A 22,359-nucleotide genomic window follows, 5' to 3' on the forward strand; every position below is an offset into this window, starting at 1 on the left:
ATGCTGTTGAAATGTTTGACATTTTTACATTGTCTCATAACAATTACTATTACTTAGGCAAACACTAAGATCTTTTTTTAGCATGCATAGGGTTTTTGGGCTTCTGAATATATCTGTGCCTGTGTTTGTTTGTGCAAGCTTGGCTTTGTGCATTCCTGTGATAGTGCCAGTGTATTTATAATACTTTGTTTATATGCTTCATTATTCTGTGTTTTCTAATCAGTTTACCCTTAGCCGAGCCTTAGCTTGTCTCTCTGTAGGTCAGTAATGAGAGCTGTTGTTCGAAGCTCACTTATCTGAGAACCTTTGTTATAGTCAGCGTTTTTTCGGGGTTTTTTTTTTTTTTTTCCCCTCTAACAAGTTTAAATTAAACAGCAGTGAATAATCCACAGGACATGTTGCTTGTTTCAGTTTGTTAGTATTTTTAGTTTTTAGTACTTGCGCCGTTAATGAACAAGAAAGCAGATTATCAACATTGTGTATGTTCACAAGACATAAATATCCTTTTAGATTATTTTCAATACATTATGCATTATTGCCAGTGATGGTTGAAGGAGCTAAACAGTATGCATATTAAGACTGAGGGGGCCACTGAGGACGCTCAAGCTTTGAATATCACCAGAGGAAGCTGAAACTTGAAGGCAGATGCTCATAAACAGCTCAAGTGTTTAGAAGTGTGTTTACAATGATTTAAAATTCCTTTGGACACCCCCCTCCCACCTACGCACACATGCATTTATTCTCACATACAAATATTTAGTCTTCTCTCATCACTTCCATCTCCCCTCACTCTCTCTCCCTCTCATCTGCACGCCGCTTCATTTCGCAGCAATAATATCATGCTCGGAGGTGAAATTCAGCTGATCCCTGAGAACGGAGGACTTCATGAACTCTGCCGGTCTGCCTCTGATGACGTCTATATGTCGAACTCGCTCAGTAAGGCTTAGGGAAATGATTTTGTAGATCTAGTGTACCCTCTTACACCCCTCTGGAAACCCCCCAGCGACACAGTGTACAGAGCTAATGACTGATGAGCCCTTTGACACGGAAATGCTTGACATGCTCCTCAGGGTCTGGACTAAAGACTTCCCTAACAAGCTCTCGCACGCTCACCCAGGGCCATATTAAATCCAAACTTTGGCACCTTTCCTAATTACTGAGAACAGACCCGAAGCCAAGAGCCTCTTCCTAACCTGGGCTGAACTCCCCTCTGCAGCGCAGCGTCCCTTGAGTATGGGATGATATATGAAATGCAGAATTTAAATTAGGCTGACAGAGAGCAATTACTGGGGAAAGAAGATCCCTTACTCTTTGAGAAAAAACCCCCATCAAAATCCAGATACAGTATACGTGAACGTTTTATCCACTTCCATTCATTCAAACGTGCTCCGTCCACCTCCCTCACCTTTCTCTTTCTCGTTATTATCCCTCTTTCTCTTCTCTCTCCGGAACATACGCCTTGTGTAATTTTCTGTTTCTCTCTGTCTGTCTTTCTATAGGTGCCTCCTATCTCACATTCTACCTCTTTCTCGTTATTCCTTCCCCTCTCTTCCTCTCTCTCCCGTGTGTGTTATATGTGCGGGAAGAATAGACGGTTATTTCCACTACATTGCCATCAGTGGGGTCTAATTTATGATACCCATAGAGTAGAGAGCCCTATTAAAAGCCTATTTACAGTCAAACGGCGGGATCACCAAAAGCAATGGCGATGCTTTAACTGTTGTTGACATCGACTAAACAGTTATGAGATCGCATTTTCCGAGGCACACGAGGCAGTTTTCAGTAAACAACAGAAGACCATTTGAAACTCTTTTTGTGAATCCCTGTTTTGTATTCCCTGAATTCATTTGAAGAAAAAAAAATCTCCGCAAACATTCATATTAGTTTATTTTGCAGCCAACAGGTGCCGAGATTTAATGGGAAAAACGTTATTTATGACTTCTGCTGCACTTAGTGACACTGATGTGCTGTGTTTATGACATCCATTAATCAATCAGTGCAGCCACCCGCCCATCTATCTGTTCATTCATTCAGTCAGTGCCTCGCTTGCTCATGAATGCATAGTACAACAGTCAGCAAGGTATGAGTTGATAGATTCGTGTAAACTATTGTGATGCTGTGAGCTGTTGATTGCACTGCTGATGGGCTGGGTTAATTATTCCGAGCAAGAGTTGCACATCTCTCCTGAATGAGACTGGATTAATTGAAAGCTCTCCAACATGTCTGCGTAAGTGGCTGTCCAATCTGTGAGTCTGCGTCCCCTCATTTCATCTCTCTATCTGTCATGATCAGCTGCTGCAATCAACTGCTCAAGTCTCCTCTCCCCTCTTAAAGCTTTTTCCATTTTTATACGTCTCGTATCATTAGCTTATCAACCCCTTTCTCCTCGCATTATGGTGGAATATGTTTGCTGAAAACCTTCATTGTAATGCACTTGGAAAATCAATTATAACTCTGTAACACAATACTGCACATTTCCCCTCCCATCTCCACTTCTTTGCTTCCTTTCTCTTCTCCGCCCGCTCTTGCCGTCATCCTGTTTGTGTGTAAGCACGTCAGAGCCATCAAGCGGGCTTTGTGTCTTATGCTCGCCCCAGGACATCTTTTTGGGTTGAGCACCAAATTCAATCTCAGCTCCCCAATCAGAGGTAGTAAAAACCCGTCCATCGCTGCAGCCTCAAAAGCGGCTTCAGCCCTGCTTGGTCAGATAAATCTTAGTAGCTCATCCTTCTCCTATTTTCTTTTCATCCTGGACCCCCCCAGTGGCCCACATTAGAGCCTGCAGATGGCCAGGGGAGATTTAGGAGCTGCAATCCATCAATGTAATGTAGCCTGAACCACTGGACAGCAGCTCCGCTAACCTCTCCTCCAGCTGGACCGTTCTGCCCCCGTTCAGGCCCGCTTCAGCCAAGCTTGGCCCACTTTAGTGCAACTTTGGCCCTGCTTCGGCCTCTTCATGCCCAGTGCCAAGAGTCAGCTCTCTTCTTGATTCTCATTGTAATCACAGTTTAGCCAAGCCGCTCCCTCCTGACGAGGTCGACTAATTGTCTCACATCCTGCCTTTAAGGTCTGATGTTTGGAACTGTCGCATAAGTGAATCTGAGATGTGATCTGAGCGCAATTCTGTCTGCCTTTCCAGTCACTTACACTAACAAGACTGAGTTTGCTCTGCTGCCAGACATCTGCTGTGGATCGTTTATCCTCTCCCCTCAGAGAGTGCGAGGATAAACAAGTTTCAATTGATGATACAGTTATGTCTTATTCTAATAAGAGTCATGAAAGTTAACGCTCTTATTATTTGAATGAAAAAGGAAAGGTTCTCCCTGGTGACCTGTGACAAACACCGAAAAACAGACAGCACTGTTTTGAACACCTATATCTGTTGAACTCAGGACATGCCTCTGCCTGTTTATCAGAGCGACGGCTACATTTAACCTTGATACATCTAAATGAAAGCCCTGGTTAACGGAAAGCTAGTTTAAGTGTGCTTTCGCTCTCTCTGTAGTTAAGTTTCGATATTCTTCTGCTATCCTTCAGTGGCAACCAGTTTGGATTTATCTGACGTGATCGGAAACGCACAAAATCATTAATTTTGGTGGTTTGCTTATTTTTTATCCCTCCCACCGTTGTGATGTGATGTGTTCTATGTATCCCCATTTCTAGGATTTATAACAGGAGATGCACCACTTGGAAACAACACAGCATCTCCAGCACAGCCCTCTAAAATAAATGGTCTTCTTCCTGCTCCAGGCCGTCTGATAGACACAGAGTGAGATTGGTTCTGTTGAATAAGAGATGAATCTCTCTGGGTGTCACCATGCCGCTACGACCTCTGAAATATCATTATCTACAGGGGAGGGAGGTTAACTTCTCTAATATAGCCTGAATACAAGAGAGGGGTGCCACAAGTGAACATGATCCTGCTTTATTACCGGTATATCTCAGAGAAAGGTGTGTTTTTTTACTGCCAATGTGGTATGTGCAGTATCTCAGAACACCCAGATACACCTAATGACATAATCTGTTTTTCACAAATATGATGTGCAGCCTGAGGGGTAATTGCAATGTTTCAGTTTGTGATTATGCTGAGGAATATATATAAAGGGAACTTAATCTTGTACTTGAACCATCCAAACGAGTGGATCTTACAGCACAGCATGTACTACAGCATGGAGTCTTTGCCAAGTCCTTGAGCTTAGTATTTTTTGGGCAGATGTTACAATATTTAGTGTTGTTTTCTACTGACCAATATTCACACGAATAAGCATTTTTGTCAATATTTTCCCAAGGACTCCCGTCTACATTTACATTAGTTCCATAATTGAAACATCTTCTTTACCTGGTTTTATCTAGATTTACTTACATTATACGTCAAATAACAAAAGCATTGTAATGAGTGTTATATGTATGGAAATCGACTTGCCACGACAGCTTAATAATGCACTAATATTATAATCACATCATAGTATTACCTGGAAATGAATAATTTATTAACATCCAATTTGGAATCATCGCTTAATTCATACATATTTCACTCAAGGTCTGAAACAGACTGAGTCAATAATTCAGTTAGAGTGGATGCGGGCTAGCTGCAGGCATCCCTCCTGTGGCTTACTGTTGGGTGATACTGAAGAGTCTTCTTCACTGTTCAAGTCTAACATTTGCAATGAACTCCCTGACGGGTAGAGATGCAAGGATTATTGTTGTATTTGTTGATCATACTTTGCAGCTGAGCCGACCGCAAACTATATCAGACTGATGATGTTGAGTCAGAGGATCAATGGAAAGATTTTTATCCATCTGTTGTGATTGTATGTGATCCAGGTTGTGTTTGCTGAAATACTAACAATCACAAAAAGCATTAGAAATTCAAACTATTCATGCCTCTTTGGAAATACATATAATAAGACAAAGGACTATTTCAAGTGTATCTGCTATGTCTGACACTTCTTTTTCCCTTCAGGTTGACTGAAGTCACTGAGTCCTTTCTCTTCTTTGTGTTCTCTGTCAGGAATGCTCACAGCGGCCCCAAAAGGTTTCCACTGTCTTGATGCAGAGAGAAACTGCAACCCCTGTCTTGACGCGGCCAAAGCCTGCAACCTCAACGGTAGCTGCAAGAGGCAACGCTCCGCCTACATTGCTACCTGCAGCAAGGAGGACCCCAACAAGGGTGAAGCGTGCAGCAAGAAGCGCTGCCATAAAGCACTGAGGTTGTTCCTGGACCGTGTGCCCCCTGAGTACAGCCACCGGCTGCTCTTCTGCCCCTGCCAGAGCGAGGGTTGCGCCGAACGACGCAGGCAGACAATCGTGCCCGATTGCTCCTATAAAGATAAGGAGAAACCCAACTGTCTGGAGCTACGGAGGGTCTGCCGCCAAGACGCTCTCTGCAGGTGAAGGAAAAGGAAATGGTTGGGGGTGGGAGGCTTTGGTACATAAAGGGCAAAGAAAGAGTGTGCTGTATGTGTATGTGTAGTGTAGGGGTAGGGGTAGGTAGTGAAGACAGGGCAGACCTTGATTTTATGTGCATGCATGTTTGTGGTTTTGTTGGTTGATGGACGGAATTAAGTGCTGTGTGCATGAGATGAGCTCCGGCCAAACGCATCTGAAGATTCATTAACATCTTCTTATATTCATGGAAAATGAGAAAAAAGAAAATTGAATCCTTGTGTTAGAGAGAGTTCCTGTTTGACGGCAATTTCCTCCCTCCCGTGGCATCCTAAAGTTGTATATTTCTCTGCTGTAACTTTGCCAGTGAAGTAATTAGACTTTCGGGGAAGCTGTGGCTATTAGACGCGGGATGAAGATGTGAGGCTAAGTTGAAGGGACAACGCTCAATTAAGCTGAACAAAACATTAGTGGATCACGTTGGCTGCATGGGGCCTCTATTGGATTCAAGCGGCCGGATTCAATTCACACCTACCCAGCCGTGACATGTTTCCTTGTGTTAGTGCTGCTGAGAGCAGGTAAAACACAGCGGTTGTACTATCAGCCAAATCAGCTGTCAAGATCTTTTCCCCCCAGAACCACATGTGCTGTGTCTGGCCATCACATCCAGCTGGATGAGGAGGACGCGTTCTGCGTTCATTAGTCTAATAGCATAAAAAATGTGGGACATTTGAATAATTCTAAGCATTTAAAAGCTCATTAATGAGCCTAATGGAGTTCGACCAAGTGTTAGACCCTTGAAAGCTCACTACTAAAAATAATACTCACGATGTGTGAATTGTAAGAATGGGAAACTTTTGGCTACTTTTTCATGTCTCAGTGTGACAGATGATTAGGCAGCTGATACGATTCAGTGACAATCAGTGACGGGTCTTGACTGAGTTTGTGGGTTTAATGCTCCAAGTAGCTGTCCAACCTCAGCAGTCATGGGCAATGATTGCACACTTCCTGGTTCGTTAGTTGCAGTAACTGCCTGAAAATTAGACACCAGCCGCTTCTTCAGAGAAGAACTTTCAATTATTGTCAGTGTTTGCTTTAATGTGACAGGTTTGGATTTGAATCCAGTTTGAATTTGGTGAATTTGTGGCAGACATAATAACCATCAGTCAATCAACTCATATTCTGTGCACTAAAATGAATATGTCTCACAATATGAGTCATAAAAAGCACTAATCTAAGTGTGAAAACATCTTGTACCACTTTTATATTATTTGTTGTTTTGCTCTCATTCGGATAAAACCAGAATTATTTGCTTCTGTAAAAAGCAAGAATGATTTACAGTCACATGAAATTCAAATTAGTCTTGCTATGCCACGCACAACGATTCTGTGTAAGAAGTATATCTGTGGTGCGTCACATTCATCCCGTTTCTATAGAGGTAGCAGCCTCTGAGGCTGAGCATTAATGGCAAAAACCCCGTTCCTCTCCACCAACACTAAATCCAACCAGCATGCTTCTAAAGTAGGGAAACTCTATCGCCTCCTCTCCGATTTATGATTGTCTTGATAATTACCTGCTTGCCTGCATTGTGTAATCTGTTTTCAGGCTGAGTTGCTTTCTCTGACCTTTAGGCCCCCAGGTGTCTGCTGTGCACCTCCTTATTGAGAAAGATGAAATAGAACGTTAAAGCTCATTATCTGTGGCTGCGTAATGCCCCACTGAGGTCAACAGCTCGATGAGCACGCACACACTCATACAGTGCGGACACATGCTGGCCCGCAGACCAACAACCATTCAGCACACACACACAGACTCACACACTCCCACACAACCACTTTGAGCCTGAACGTGACTCTAATAATCTACTGTTTGGGTGGTGAATTCTCCTGCAGTGAATAAGTGCTGCCATGCAAGAGAGTGTCACTACGATTCAATTAAACTGAGATGTCATTGGTCAGTGCTGGGCTGACAATGTTCTCTGACTGGTGATTTTATCCTGCCTTGGGGGGGTGTTTACAATGAACACCATCCTGTGAGACATTCGTAACGCGTCCTCTGTCTGTGTCTTTGTCCTCTGTCTGTCTCAGTGTCCTCCGTCTGGTACATGATGTCAGGCATCATCACAGGACGGCTGTATGTCCTCAAAGACCTTGGCAACACTGACTTATTATTCTGTTTGATCTGATAATTTATAGAGATGTTGCATTACCCAACGCGTTATGTTCTTAATTTGTTCTGCACCTTCAGTGTGCTGTACAAGCAAATTGAATTTAAAACGTATTTGTCGTGCTAATGGAGACAAAGTCCACAGATTAACGTTTGTTTTGTGCAGCCTCGGAGAGAAATGCAATTGAGCATCCCTAGAAAGAGCCCTTCCAAAACTTTTTAAACAGTGAAGTCACAGCACACTCAAGTACAACACCAGAGGAAACTTTCCTTGGCTCTGTTTTTCCCCATCGCAGAGATGTGTTGATAAAAGCAGAGGAAGATCATTCAACGACAGGCCTGTCTCCCCCGGGGGACGCCTGCCTGACTCCAAACAGGGGATACACAGCTAGCCCAAGCCTATTTCATTTTAACACAAGGGACCGATCGAGAGAGGAGGGAATGAGAGGAGGAAGAGAGGGAAGGAGAGATAATGAGACAGAGAGAGAGACAGAGAGAGAGAAAGAGCGGGGAGGAGAAGAGGGAGGGAGGGTCGCGGAATCGATCCGGGCCGTAAAGCTACTGCAGCGGGTTGGAGGTCAGTGGTTTGGTCACACAGCTATGGATCTCTGCAGCAGACTCTGCAGGCCATCTCAAAGACAAGCTTAGCTCACTGCAACATACTCTGATGAAGAAAGGGTCACGGCTCAAAACACACCCAAGCCAAAACGGATTTAAAAATGTATACTCACCTAGTTCATTATTCATTTTAGACTTTGAAAGGCCAGCAGTTCCTAGCTTTAAACCGGGAAAAATGCCTTGAAATACTTTTTTTTTTGAGTTTTACCTTGAGCACATTGGATGCCAGATTGGCTGTGATTTCACCTTTGGAGACTGTTCAGATTGTTCCAGGTGGAGCCCAGAGCTCAATCAAACAAAAAATAAATATTTGAAAGGATTTCAAATGTATAATTTTGGCTTGGGCTTAGGTGGCATATTGCACTGGAATACTTCATTCCCTCACTGGTCTCTGTGGAGGCAATTGTTGACACACTCTAGAGAGCTAGGGTCTGTGGATGGACGGAGAACAAGCATTATATGTTGCAGCTCTTGTTTCTTACACCTGGTTGTACTTCTGCTGCAGTTATTGCATTATTTCCTTCCATAATCCTGCACAAGCTGAGAAAAAAACACAGATGTACGACAGACAACAAAACTGTGTTTGTTGCTGTTTTGGTGTTCTGCTCACTTCCTCTCCTCTCAGCTTCTCCACTCTATGTTCTCACCATCCCTCCAATGGATCCAACATCTATTCACATGGGACTGCTGAGTCCACAGAGTGACAATAGGGCTATATTTAGAAGTGCTGTTTTGGGTAGCGAGAGCATGTGTGTGTGCATGTATGCGAGCAGATAAACTCCCTATCTGTTTCTATGTAAGTTCACGTAACACAAGCACAGTGAAGCCTAAGCCAAATAGCATTGAGTTGTATGTATGTGTACCGCATTGATTGTCTGAGGATCAATGCAACACTTCTATCTTTGATTAATATCCCCTGGTCTCCGGGCTCACTGGGTGCCCTTTGATTGAGTTCTTTGGCCACTGGTTATCAAAGTGGGGAGCTGAGAGACAATCGATCACTTGCAGGTAACCTGACCCAGTTTGGGAGATGTTCTGCAGCAGGTCGCCTTTGCTCACAGAAAACTCACAGGGTGCTCTGCTCTCTCTCTCCTTCACTCACACCCTCTCTCTCTCTCTCTCTCTCTCTCTCACACACACACACACACACACACACAACACACACACACACACACACACACACACACAGTCTGCTCTGTTGTATCTGACAACTCCAGCCTCCACTGAGGGGGGACAGTATAAGGAGACTGACTGGCCCAGATGGCATTACTCTGTAGCCTCTGAGACACAGCTGAAAGAAATCAGGATTGTTGTTGCACTTTTATCATCAGTCTCTCTCCTTCTCACAGACACACACACAAAATCACTAACATACACATACATCTTTGTGCTGTTGAACTTGTGAGGACCCTCAGTGTATTCCCTGCTCACTCACCCTTTGCCAGCCCTCACGTTCACGCATACTGTCAGTTTTCTGTGATGTACTGTAGCTTTAATGAGCAACCAGGACTTGACTTCATTGAAAACAATTTCCCAGGAAATGTACCAGGATGTAAGTGCATAATCAGAGCTGAGTATGTAAATTACATGCTCAACCCACATACGCCTGAAGCTATAGACTCATGAGAGGCAACAGACAGCCTTTCTCTGTATGTGTAAAGAAGGCATTAATCATCACAGCTACATACGGTACCTAAACCCTTACCTTCAGCATGGATTCATTATTATTTATTTATTATGCCTCCACACGGTATTATGTTTTTGAGTTGTCTGTACATCCGTACGCTCCACTCCCATGAACATGACATCTCAGGAACGCCTTGAGGAAATTTCTTCAACGTTGGCGCAAACCTCCACTTGGACTCACAGATAAACTGATTAGATTTCTGTGGTCAAAGGTCAAAGGTGACTGTGACCTCACAACACATGTTTTTGGCCATAACTCAATAATTCATACAGAAATTATGTCAACATTTCACACAAATAAAAGCAATGACATTTTATATTCCAAAAGGTCAAGGGTCAACTTTACTGTGACATCATAATTCTTTTGCAAAAACACTTTTCAGGCTATAATTCAATGTCATAACTCACATACTGACTTTGTGGCAATAATTTTGGGTGCCAACCTTCACACTGTGCTGAATGGATAGATCTAGATTGACTGCTGGGTTAAAAATGTGTTTGAAACATCCACATTTCGCCAAAAAAAAACCACTTAATATCTTTAAATAAATTCCTTCAAAGTCTTCATTATGTATATTATATGAGTCTAAACAGACATGGATTTAAAAAGCAACTTGACCGGTTGGCATAGGCATGCAACCATGAGCATGGGCATAGGTGTTGATTCAATACTGGGGGGGAAACATGTAAAATGAGGTATGGGAATCCTCCGCCAGAAAATTTTGAGCATTAAACACTTAATTTCCTGCATTCTGGTGAACTTTTATGCAATTTGTGCCTTTTTCTGCATCAATTTATGATGAAAATGTCCTTCTTTTTTTTTTCAAAATAAAAGTCCTCTGCTACTTTCATGTTAAATATTTTGAGGGGGGTGTTCTCCCCCCCAAACTCTACACCTATGACTGTGAGGCAGTATTTTTTTTTTTCTTTTGTTATTTCATGCTACATTTCACTTTACCCAGCATGTGTAGAGAAAGCAGCAAGTTACCAGAGCAGCAGCAGCTTCACTCCTTCATCAGTTTCAACACAGGATGCATTCAGGCACAGTACTGTGTAGACAATTGTATTGATTAAAATAAAAGCGTATCTCTTCTGACAGACACGTGAGATGGACGACTGAAAAATGGGACTGAAGTGCCTCCTGTGCAGACAAGCTTTTACACACAGTCAGTTGATCTATTGTTAATATAAGAATATTGAATGATTAGTGCGGATTTAAACCTAACTTTTATCTGTTCTTTGATGTAAAACAACTCTCAAACACCCTTTTGAAAAGACACGGACTGGCTGAACTGTCCTCGCTCTCAAGGTCTGAAAACGGTGCTCCCCCACAATGACAGACGTATAAAAGCATACAACAGGATTTCTCTGATACCTTTACAGTCTGCGCTGAAGTTGATACCTTGACTGTTTCTGTCTCCGTGGTTACAATACAAGTTATCAAAGTGAAGTGTCTTTTTCTGATAGTGCAAAGCTCTGGTTTTGCAAACGAAGCATGTGTCAATTGGTGACCTTTTCCTCATACATAGTACAGTTTGCTGCAGTGTGCGGCTTTAATCAGGCCTTAGCTTCAGTGGAGACGTGCTCAGCCTGCTGGCTACACATGAGAGCGGCAAACGGGGTTAGAGGAAAGTAACAGAGAGAAAGAGAGAGAGACGAGTAGTGAGAGGGATAGGACAGGAGGTGGAAAGAAAGAGTTGTGCATTTAATTCCAATACATGGATTAGTATATGCCCATTTACTTTCCTAACCGTAATCTCTAAGGGAACATAGTACAGCGGAAAACTGCAGTCATTACTCCATAGGCCTCATGCTTTCCTTCACAATCTCTTACGCCAACAGTACCATATCTATTATTAATGCAAACATTATCAATAGGACTTCAGACTTATCTACAGTGAGGTAGATGTGTGGTTTTGACTGTGTCAATTAGGGCCTGCTCTTTCACTCTTCATCATTCCTTCTCTGAACTTCTCTTTGTACTTAAGGAGTCTCACTGATAGCTGTGGCGTGTACCTTTCTTTAAACTTTTCCCACAGAACTGTTTGATATGTGACTAACAGCTGTTTAATTAACTGTTCTGCAGCGTACTGCTAACTCTGCTGCTTTTTTTTTTCGTCAGGGACAGTTCATCCATTTGTTTGACATGTACACTTTGTCTGGGGGAGGGCTGTTTGCCTTGTTCAGAGAGTATTTAGGGAGTTCAGATAACCTTGAATAATCTACTCGCCCCCTTACCAAACACACAGAGCTGGGTTTTGCATGTGGCACGCTTGACTTAGCATTCATCCCAATGACATAACATTCAGTAGGGGGTTGCGAGACATCTGCAGCGGGTGGCGCAGACAGAAAGTGGGAGAAAGTGAGAAAGTAAAAGAAACACTGACTTGCAAGCCAATTTTCTGGTCACCAAACAACGAACATTGCAATCATGCATAAGTAACTGTTTCAAAATAAGAACAAAAAGTGGGTTAATTGAATGAAAATGCAAGTTCAGATTGTTGCTGTTTTATGTTTTTTTACTTTGGGTTTTCTGCTTAAGAATGCAGGGGACGTTGTGTCACCAGACAGTTTTTGTTGGTTTCAATTCTCTGCTGAGTAAGGGGGCGAAAGGTTGTGTCATGTGACAGCTAAGCTAAACTGGCTTGTGTTTTGACTGAATGCCATCTGTCCACGTTGCCCTTTTAGAGTATTGACTGGGAATCCCAATGAGTACAGTGCTGCCAGAAAAGGCAGGCGTCTATCCAGGCACGTTCAAGAGAAAATAGCTGCGGGTAAAATGGACAATCAACTCTGACCACAGCAATAAAGAGACTGTCTCTGGGTCACCAGCAGAAATTTAAGTGGGAAAGCGGGAGCAGAATGCATAAGGGTGTCTTTTAGTGGAAAAAATAAATAAATAAATAACTGACACATGTTGCGCCCTTTTAATCAAAATATATTTATAGCACTCCGCTCACAAGGTCAGAGCAGTATTGTCAGGCTTTTCATAATAATTGTTATGATGTAATGAAGTGTGCTGCACAATGCAGAAAATTCTGAGTGTTGAAACAGACTAATAGTCAAATCTCAGCGTTGCCAAGACTCACTGTTTGCTTTGGCATTTAACATCAAGTGACAAAAGGACACACAAGGCTGTTGAGTCCTATTGATTGAACCAGGGTCAAATATCTCACCGTGAGTTTGCACACAGGCACTTACGACTGCAATGACAATCAGTTTATGTGATGGTGACAACAGGGCATTAATGGGAGAGGAGAGGAGAAGAAGAGAGAAGGGGAGAGAAGAGGAGAGAAGGCAAGCAGAGGAGAGGAAAGGAGAGGAGGAGAGGAGAGGGGAGATAAGGTGGGAGGAGCACAACAGAAAAGGATAAGACAAGGAAGAGGAAAAAAGCATAGCATTGAGAAACATCTTTTGTTTCCCCTCATTTGTGCTTCATGTAACTGCTATTATGTTGGCAGCTATTGTGTCATGGTTATTGTTATGCTTTCTGTAGACGAGTGAAAGATACGGTTTCTAAAGCCTCTCTAGGCTGAAGATGGAGGGAAGTGATAAGAGTGAAGAGCCGTAACATTTAACAGAAATGATCATCCATAGAAGAACTCATATTTGTAGACAGAGCACAGAGGGGAAGTCTCTAAACCAGATAGGACTCTCAATAGACTGTTGTTTTTAATGTAGAGAGGAAGCTATCAGAGGACTTTGGAGTCTGATAACTGTTTTTCCTCCTGCCCCTCCTCCTTCATGAGGAAATGGTTTCCAAGACTGACACTCATCTGATTTGAGTCACATTGTTTGTCACGGGCATCAAGTGATAGGAATAAGAATCCATATAAAAAAGCCATTAGTTTTCTATTACTGCCAAGCTGGATGGACAGGCACTCAGCGCTCAGCCGAATCACTGTGTTTAAAGTGTCAGGTTGGTTGAAAGAAGTCTACCTCTGTGGGGGCTCCCCTGCCACTTCCCTGGGGGCTGAGTGGCTGAAATGACCATAAAACTCTGTTGAGCTAGACAGCCTGTAATTTCAGCAGCGAGTGGCGCTTTGCCGAGGTATAATGGAAAGCCCGTGGAAGCCATGAAATTTGCTGAATCCCGGTGTTGGAACACCATTGTCTGAACACTCAGGACACCTCTCTAAACTTTAAATTACTGTTTTTAAGCCATCATTGTCTGAAAGAGCTCTGCATCATAAAAAGAAACACAGTGCTTGTTCAGTTTCTTTAATCTTCCGCTGTCTTTGCCTTTCCTGCAGAAAAATCTGACGTTCACATTCTTTGTTAGCACCAAAGTAAGAGACCCGTTGCCCATATAAGAAACAGAAAAATGGAAAATGTGGTTCTAAAGGTTGCTTTGTATCGACACAATACAGTTGTTCTCTCTTCCCTCAGTCTGTTGTATCTTTTTTATCATCTGGGGCATGACTGTGGCTACAAGTACCTTCTTTCACTCAGAACAGGAACGGATGAGAGAGAGGAGCTTAGAGTGAGGAGAAAAAGTGCAGAGAGGGATAGGTTTGTATTTGTGTGAATTAACATTATGCACTGTTTATCACCATGCGAGCGTGTGTGTGTTTGCGTGTGTGTGTAACTGTATCAATCTTTGCAGCCATGGTAGAGCGACCATATGTCTGAAGCGTGGCTTTAGATGTGATGTTAGCAGCATGTCACATCGAGAGGCTCTCCGGGTGATTTGATAGGAGGGCGGATGGAGATGGAGTTGGAGTAATGAAGTGAGTCTGAGTGGGGTTTGCTGCTGGAGGCCCAAGCCCATCACACCACACTGGCTGCATCTCTGCTGTAGTGAAAGATGCAGAGAGAGAGAGAGAGAGAGAGAGAGAGAGAGAGAGAGACACACACACACACACACATACAGGGAGACAGAGAGATTGTAACCTCATCACCCCACATTCCCCCTCAGCCAAATCTGCTTGTCTCCGCTCTCTTTATTCGCAGAGTGGAGATGCAGCATAACTGTAAGAACATTGGTTTTTAACTTGCTGCAACAACACAGGAACTCTGTCTCTCTCATAGACTGTGTTATGGCTACGTACACCCTCGTCCCTGAGCTTCCTGAACAACAATGTCCCTCCTGCTGAAAGCAATAGTTTCAGTGTTTGCAGGTAAACGCACAGGTAGAGGCTCAGTATCATTGCAATGCATACATCTTATCCAGTGACTTTAGAACCTGAAGAAAAAGGCACACAGTGATACATACGTGATCAGGTAGCATCAGTGTAGAAGGTATAATTAATGATATAGCAGCAATATGTAAATTTCTATGACATTAACATTCCACCTGTTTAGGCGACTGTGGCATGCTGTGGTGTGTGCATCATCAGCACTTTGTTTTTTAATATGAATCTCTGTGCATTAATGCAATGCTGTAGATGCATCTGACAAAGTCTCTCAGTAAACAAACAATAAGACGTACTAAATCCTTCAGTTTTGCTAATCAGTGATATGTGAATGTGAAAATACATGAAAATGCATAAAACACATATGCTATTTATCATTTTTGAGAAAATGTGTAGCCAAAGGTGTGATATCTGTAGCATTTTCACCTTGTGATTATTAGCATATCCATTTTGAGACATTGGGATAATTACTTAACTAAAAAAGACTCCTCACATTCTCCCTTTGTGAATTGCATTTTGTGATAACTATCCTAGAGCACTTAATGGAATAAATCAGCAAAGATGATAATGTTCCTGTGACACAAATGAAGGCACTTTTTTTTTTTTAACACCTTGTCTACACCTTGCACAGCAAAAGAGTGAGCAAAAAAAAAGGAGCCGAGGGCACAAGAGAAGCACAAGCTGTTATGTGTCTGGTATGGACAGCTGCATTGCTTAAAAGCACAAAAGTGTACCTGCTCTGTCAAACGAATGAAAAGCCCATTTAAAACACGCCTGACTCCAGTGTGGATAGGTTGTTAGAGTTTGTCAGAATAAAAAAAAACTATTACCTTCCTTGGCAAAGTAAAAGAGAGACCCTCTGACTGAAACTTTGGCACCAGGAAGTATAAAAAATGGCTAACGGAAATGCAGTCTCAAAGGAGTAATTAGTAATTTTTGGAAATACATTTATTGGCTTAATTGCCAAGCTGAGAAATGTAAGGAGGTTGTTAGTAGCAACCAGGTGTTAGTAGCCAACTATGCTATTTGCAAATACCCAATGCAGCTATTTACAAATTAGTATAAACCTGGGTGTTAGGACATGAACAGGTCTATTTTGCTCAAGTTTATGTTCACGGTGTACACTCAGTAGCTTTATACATTCTAGGAACTAAAAATAATAAGTCAGCTAAGTCTAAAATAAACAGACACGGACTCACACAAGACTCATACCTATCCAGTGTGATAGTCCGGTGCTTAACCCATTCATCCACCCATTTTTCCTCCTCTGTAGGACGTTCTGACACTACATCACCTGACTTTCTGGCAGTATATTTGTAAGTTTTCTTTTAAATGTACCACTTGAAAATATCTGAGATTGGCCAGTACCAGCCCTGATCATGACCTCTATGCCCCAACCCTCAGTGTTAAAAGTGCTAAAAACTGTGGATGACACTGTACTCAATGAACAATCGTTAGACATTTATTTTGAAAATATTTTAAGTGAGTAACTGCACTAATGCTCTTTTTAGCCCCAAATAATTTACTGTGTTCAGTGTTAAATCTTTTGGTTTGTTTGGATTATTAACTTCACATTGATTTAGTATCAAGAAAGTGTGGAAGTCCCAAAAACTGCAGCTCATCGAATGGCCACTTGAGGCTGGCTCCAAAACAGAGTAAATCCCCACAGACCTGTATGTTGAAATGCCCAACATTACAGCAGAAATAAACATGTTTACAGCCCGGGATGAAAAACAGTTTTGGTCTTAATATCAGATCCACCCTTGGCTCCTCCACAGCTCCATCCTCGCATCCAAATATGATCACGTCTAGCTCCAAAAACCCAAGATGGCGACAGCCGAAATGCTGAACTTGAGGCTTCAAAGGGCAGTCCACAAACCAGTGGATGGTAGCTGCATCCATTATTTTATACGGCCTATGGTACTAGCTAATCGCAACATGCAGCGGGTTCCATAATAGAGCCATGTAGGTATGGGTGTAAATAGCTGAAAAGCCACAGTTTGACTATTTTCACCCAATGCAAATAGACACACCGGCTTTAATATCATTCTAGCTTAGCTTTGCATAAAGGCTAGAAACAAGATCAAACAGCTAGCTTGACTCTGTTCAAAGATTTAAAAAAATCCACCAACACATTAGTCAGAAAAAGGCTAGCTGTTTCCAAATGCCTCCAGTCATTCTGCTAACATAAGCTAACCATCTCTTGACTCCAGCTAGAGTTCAGAGCGGTATTGTTCTTTTTATAACCTGCAAGAAAGTGAATAAAGGTATTTCTCCACATATCAAATAGCTCCTTTAATTGTGAGAAACAAAGAGGACCAACGCCACTGGCACGAAATAAAGACTGGCACTCTGGCTGGCATCTGGATGGCGATTCATTTCTTTATGATAATTAAAATGTCACAATTAATTTAACAATGATGTATTGAAAATCCTCACCCACGGCACCCTTTAAAAAACACCATAACAAATGAGCATATAACAGACTGAGAAAAGAAGAGAAGGCTATCAGAGCAACTATCATGAATGAGTCAAGTCAGCTGTTGTTTATCAGCCACTAAATTGCCCAAAAGTTAGCAACCAACTGGATACCAGCCAGAAAATGCATTCAGTCAACTACCCTTACCACAATGTTTCTGTGTGTTTGTGTGTATGTGTGTGTGTGTGTGTGTTTGTGTGTGTATGTAGTGATTTTGTGTGTTCACGCTTGTTTGTGTTCACTAAGGACAAGACAGCCCAAGGCACGTTGCAGTACCTTTGAACTTAAGGCTGCAAAAAGTGGTCAGACCAGGTCAGAAAGAATGAGTCATGGCGGAGGGAGAGACAGTGAGAAGGAGAGGAAGAGAGAGAAAGAAATGTGCAATGGATTGTGATTCACTTAGTGGGCAGCCGTGATGTGAACAGTACAGACAGAGCAACTTTGCACACGCTACTCCCAATAAACCTACTTAAGTGGATTAGCAATGCCACCCTGGGGGCCTCCACAGACTTAAAGCTCTTATCACAAACACACCGAAACAAAACATACTATTTTTATCAGTTCCCTGGGTTTGTGGGGAAAGTGAGTTTGGGAGATGGTTCAGATGTCTGGGATAAGCATGGAAATAGTGTCCAAAAGAGGCATATAATATCTTTCTCATTCATACACAAATGCACTATCGCTGGGTTTAAGTTGCATGCTTTGAAGATCATAAATAGCTTGTTGGTACAGAGGTATGAGTGAGAGGTTGCTATTCAGGACACCTGTTGCGGCGGCCCAGAAACAGATGTTCCATATACTCTCCCTGTTGGATGCTGGTCTCAATTGACAGATGCTCCAGAGTAAAAATTGTGCCAAAAAAATTAGGTCCCTGTGCTTTGAATTTGTGTATGTGTGTTCATCTGTCATGTGCTTGTAACTGAGCCCTTGCTTCTCTCCTTTTTTTCTGTCTGTGCTGTGCTTCGTGTTTGTCGTGCAGGTCTAGGCTGGCTGATTACCTTGTGAACTGCTGGGTGACTCCGCACACACCGAGCACCTGTCCCAACCAAGACAATCACCAAGCCTGCTTGGCCTCCTACGCAAGGCTCATCGGTCAGTACAGCCAGGGCTGTGGGTGACACTGTGATGGAGTGAGAGTGTGTTTAAAAGAGAAAAGGGGAGGGGGAGAGTGAAATGGTCGGAAAGCTACAGAAATGCACATTTACCTCCAAATCTCACAATAATTGTCTCAAATTTCAGATACATGTTGAGATAATGAGTGATGGTTATAGAAAGTGTGGCAGCAGTCTACTCTACCTTCACTTTCATCATGAGGAGCGGACTGAGCAGTGAGACTTGCAGTTCTTTTCCCCTCCAAACCTGAAATCTCCTGCAGCACACTGGACATCGGTTCACTACTAGAAGTAATTAGGCAGTGGAGGCACGGAGAGAGCGTTTACTTAATTAAAACACTTGATGACCATCTGTTTGCTCATAGTAAATGTTGCTCAAACAATGTGCCTGGATAAGTACATGCACATTTTTCAACCACAGTCGACGTTTGATAACAGCACCTTGGTGATGTTGTGGCGACATCACAGAGCTCGCGAAAAGTTCCAAATGCAAATTTACATGAAATAACTTTTTTTCCTGTATAGTGGTTGCTGAAGTGTCCATATTTCAGTATCAGTCGCTGCCTCCCTACCATGTGTCATAACTGGTGCTGTATGAAGTGATAATACGCCATGGCGCTTCCTGGATTTCTCTGGAAAATGCTACACAAAGTGCATCTAACACCCCTGACTCCAGCTGAAAGCGTCTACACAGAGAGACATTTGAAAAGTAAAATGTTTTGGTACAGCAGTGCTATATTCAAACAGCACACACACTTCCAAAAGCACCTACTTTGCAAAATATTCATAACATAATGGCCTCTTTACATCTAAAATAAAGCATTCGGAAAGCTTCACCTCCCCATAAACTCAAACAGTGCAAACCTATTCCTATGACTAACAACTTGTTATCCATTTTATATACTATTTGCAATAAATGTAGTCCATTATTGTCCATTAGTGACCCGTAACTGTTTGTCCTAATTTGTGTATGTGTTTGTGTCTGTGTTTGTGTGTGGATGCCTTCACAGGGACAGAGATGACTCCCAACTATGTCGACAGCAGCTTCTCCAATTGGACCATCTCTCCGTGGTGCACCTGTAAGGGCAGTGGAAATCAGGAAGAGGAATGTATGAACTTCCTGCGGTACTTCACCGATAACACATGCCTAAGTGAGCCATCCCAACACATGGATACTCTGCATGCATCTGCAATGGGTTTTATAACTGATAGGGGTTCAACAGTCATGTAATATTGATAAGAGCACAAGCGCGCGATGCGGTAGTTACTCTTGCTGCCATGTAAGAGTAGAGTGAGGCATGAACTTCGATCTAATGCAACTTTAATGGTCTCATGGCAGATTCTGTTTTTCAGTGTCGTAGAGCTCTTCAGTGATAAAACTGTGGACAGGATGTTGAGGAGTGGATGGTGGTGGGAGGATTGAGTATGGAAATAATGCGAGGTGGGGCCGGATTCTCTTCAGACAGCCAAGTATTAAAATGTCAGAAGATAATTAAGTTGGTTTTAATTTTAATTCATTAAACAAAAAAGCAGAAATGATCTCTGTTATTTGGTTAAAAGAGGAAATTAAACCAAAGGGATTCAAATATTTATGGATGGATGGATGGATGGATGGATGGATGGGTAGAAAGGTCAATCGAAGCATGAATGCATGGATGCATGGAAGGATGGATGGACAGATAAATATACAGATGAACAAAGGGATGGATAGATGGTTTGATGGATGGATGGATGGATGGATGGATGGATGGATGGATGGATGGATGGATGGATGGATGGATGGACGGAAGCATAAATGCATGGATGCATGGAGGGATGGATGAATGAATGGATGTGGCTGGATGGATGGATGATGAATGGATGGATGAATGATGAATGGATGGATGGATACATAAATTGACAGAGGGATGGATGGATGATGGATGGATGGATGGATGGATGATGAATGGATGGATGGATGGATGGATGGGTCGAACAAAGCATGGATGCATGGAGGGATGAATGGATGTGGCTGGAGGGATGGATGATGAATGGATGGATAGATGCATAAATGCACAGAGAGATGGATGGATGGATGGATGGATGGATGGATGGATGGATAGATAACTAGATGGATGGATGGATGGATGGATGGATGGACTGATGGATGGACTGATGAATGCCCGGATGGATTGATGGATAGATAGAAGGAACTTCTTGGGGTCCTAATATAAAAATTGCCTGCTACATAGTTTGATACAACTTATCCTTTGCCCGCTGATTAAGTTGGAATTAAATGTTCTTAGTTTCTCAGAAAGTAGTCATTTCTTATCACTTCTCATCCCTCCTTTGGGCAAGATCTGCCCCGGACTTTAATACAAAAGGAACCATTTGCATGTCATTTTCATATTCAATCTGAGAGAGTTAAAGGGCTTATCCCTTGCGGGAGAAAAATGTCATGGAAAGGAACAGATCTAGCACAAATGAAATAATAGCAGAGGCAAAAATACATATCATCTGTACATCTAATGCATAACACACACAGGGTGCAGCATGACAGAGTGGTTACCTCAAACATCCTTATGCTTTTTCTCCGCTGCGAAGTAAAATACAGCGAGATCCTTCCTTGCTATGGCGGAGCGAGCAGTGTCATCAGCGCTACAAGACACCATTGCCTTTAACATGTTCCATTGTGTGGATAATGCTTTCAGACCATTTCAATAGATTGCTGGGGTACCGTTTTAGCTGAGTGTGCAGGATGAGGGATGAGGCTGGGAGCTGAGGAGGCGTCTTGAAAAATAACACAAAATGCAGCATCTCCTCTCTGCAGTCAAGGGGAACTGGTGATAAACTTCGACACACCAGGGAGGAGAATATACACAAAACACACTCACTGTACTGAACTATACATACGTACATACATACACATATATATATTTATATATATATGTCTTTCCTCTCTCACTATTTCTGCAGACTAAATAAATTTTCCACATTGATTAACAAACCAAAGCACATTGCAATTGAAACCATGTGGTAGAAAAATCAGTTGTTATCTACAATCTCTTCCCCCACTCAGATCAAATGAAAGGAAGAGCCCAAGAACAGAATAGTTTCCACATTTAGTCAAATATGGGGAGGCTACCATAAAAATTACAGCTGAGAGGATATTAAAATAGTTTAAACATAGTCTGAACCCTGATTTCCCTCCTCCCTCTGTCTCTTTCTCTAGTTCTCTTCTCCCTTTTTTCTTGCTCCATCTGTCCCTGCAGGTAGGGCAATGCATGCTATGCCCAGGGGTTAAAGGAAAACTTATCCAGAGTCATTAAAAAATTGAATTGCTATTGGCAATGAGCTTAATCACTCAGTGAAACATTTGGGTGCAGTAAAACATCCTGTGTGGAGGCCCTCCAGCCAACTAGTTTGATTTATGACTTTATTCCCCCATCGTACAGCATCTGTAGGGGGATAGCTAGCTATAGACAGCCCTGACAAACAGATGCGTAACATCGCATGTCTCAGCAGTACTTCACTACAGTAGCTCTTCACTGCTAGCATTTAAGTTGTTAGGCTTCACTGGTGAGCTCTGTTCCTCTCTGTGCTTTTATTTTCCAGCAGCAGCCCGAATCACCAGTGTCAAACAGAATGAGAAACATGAAGGGTGCTTTTGTATGTGTTAAGTGTGCAGGTGTACGCGTGTGTGCCTTTGTGTGTGTTTTGCTGTACAGTAAGTGTGCAACACTGTGTAGGTGGACAGAGGATGTGACAGATAAATGTGGCCATGCATCGGGAGCACTAA

At 42.5% G+C, this 22,359-nt stretch overlaps 1 protein-coding gene across 3 annotated transcripts in view; it reads left to right on the forward strand.

Annotated features, from left to right (window-relative positions):
- The window catches only part of LOC126394319 (GDNF family receptor alpha-2-like), a 54,120-nt gene that overhangs the window by 22,703 nt on the left and 9,058 nt on the right, over positions 1-22,359 (forward strand). For 2 of the 3 annotated variants that reach the window (XR_007570358.1, XM_050051071.1), the window contains 3 exons: positions 5,012-5,390; positions 18,449-18,561; positions 19,592-19,732. Coding sequence is in view for 2 of the 3 variants with exons in the window: in XM_050051071.1 (XP_049907028.1) it covers positions 5,012-5,390; positions 18,449-18,561; positions 19,592-19,732 (633 nt within the window). In the remaining variant the exon portion in view is untranslated. The remainder of the gene's footprint in view (positions 1-5,011; positions 5,391-18,448; positions 18,562-19,591; positions 19,733-22,359) is intronic. The other variant, XM_050051072.1, reaches the window with a different exon arrangement.

This window comes from Epinephelus moara, chromosome 8 (assembly GCF_006386435.1).
Source record: "Epinephelus moara isolate mb chromosome 8, YSFRI_EMoa_1.0, whole genome shotgun sequence".
NCBI classification, from domain to species: Eukaryota; Metazoa; Chordata; class Actinopteri; order Perciformes; family Serranidae; genus Epinephelus; species Epinephelus moara.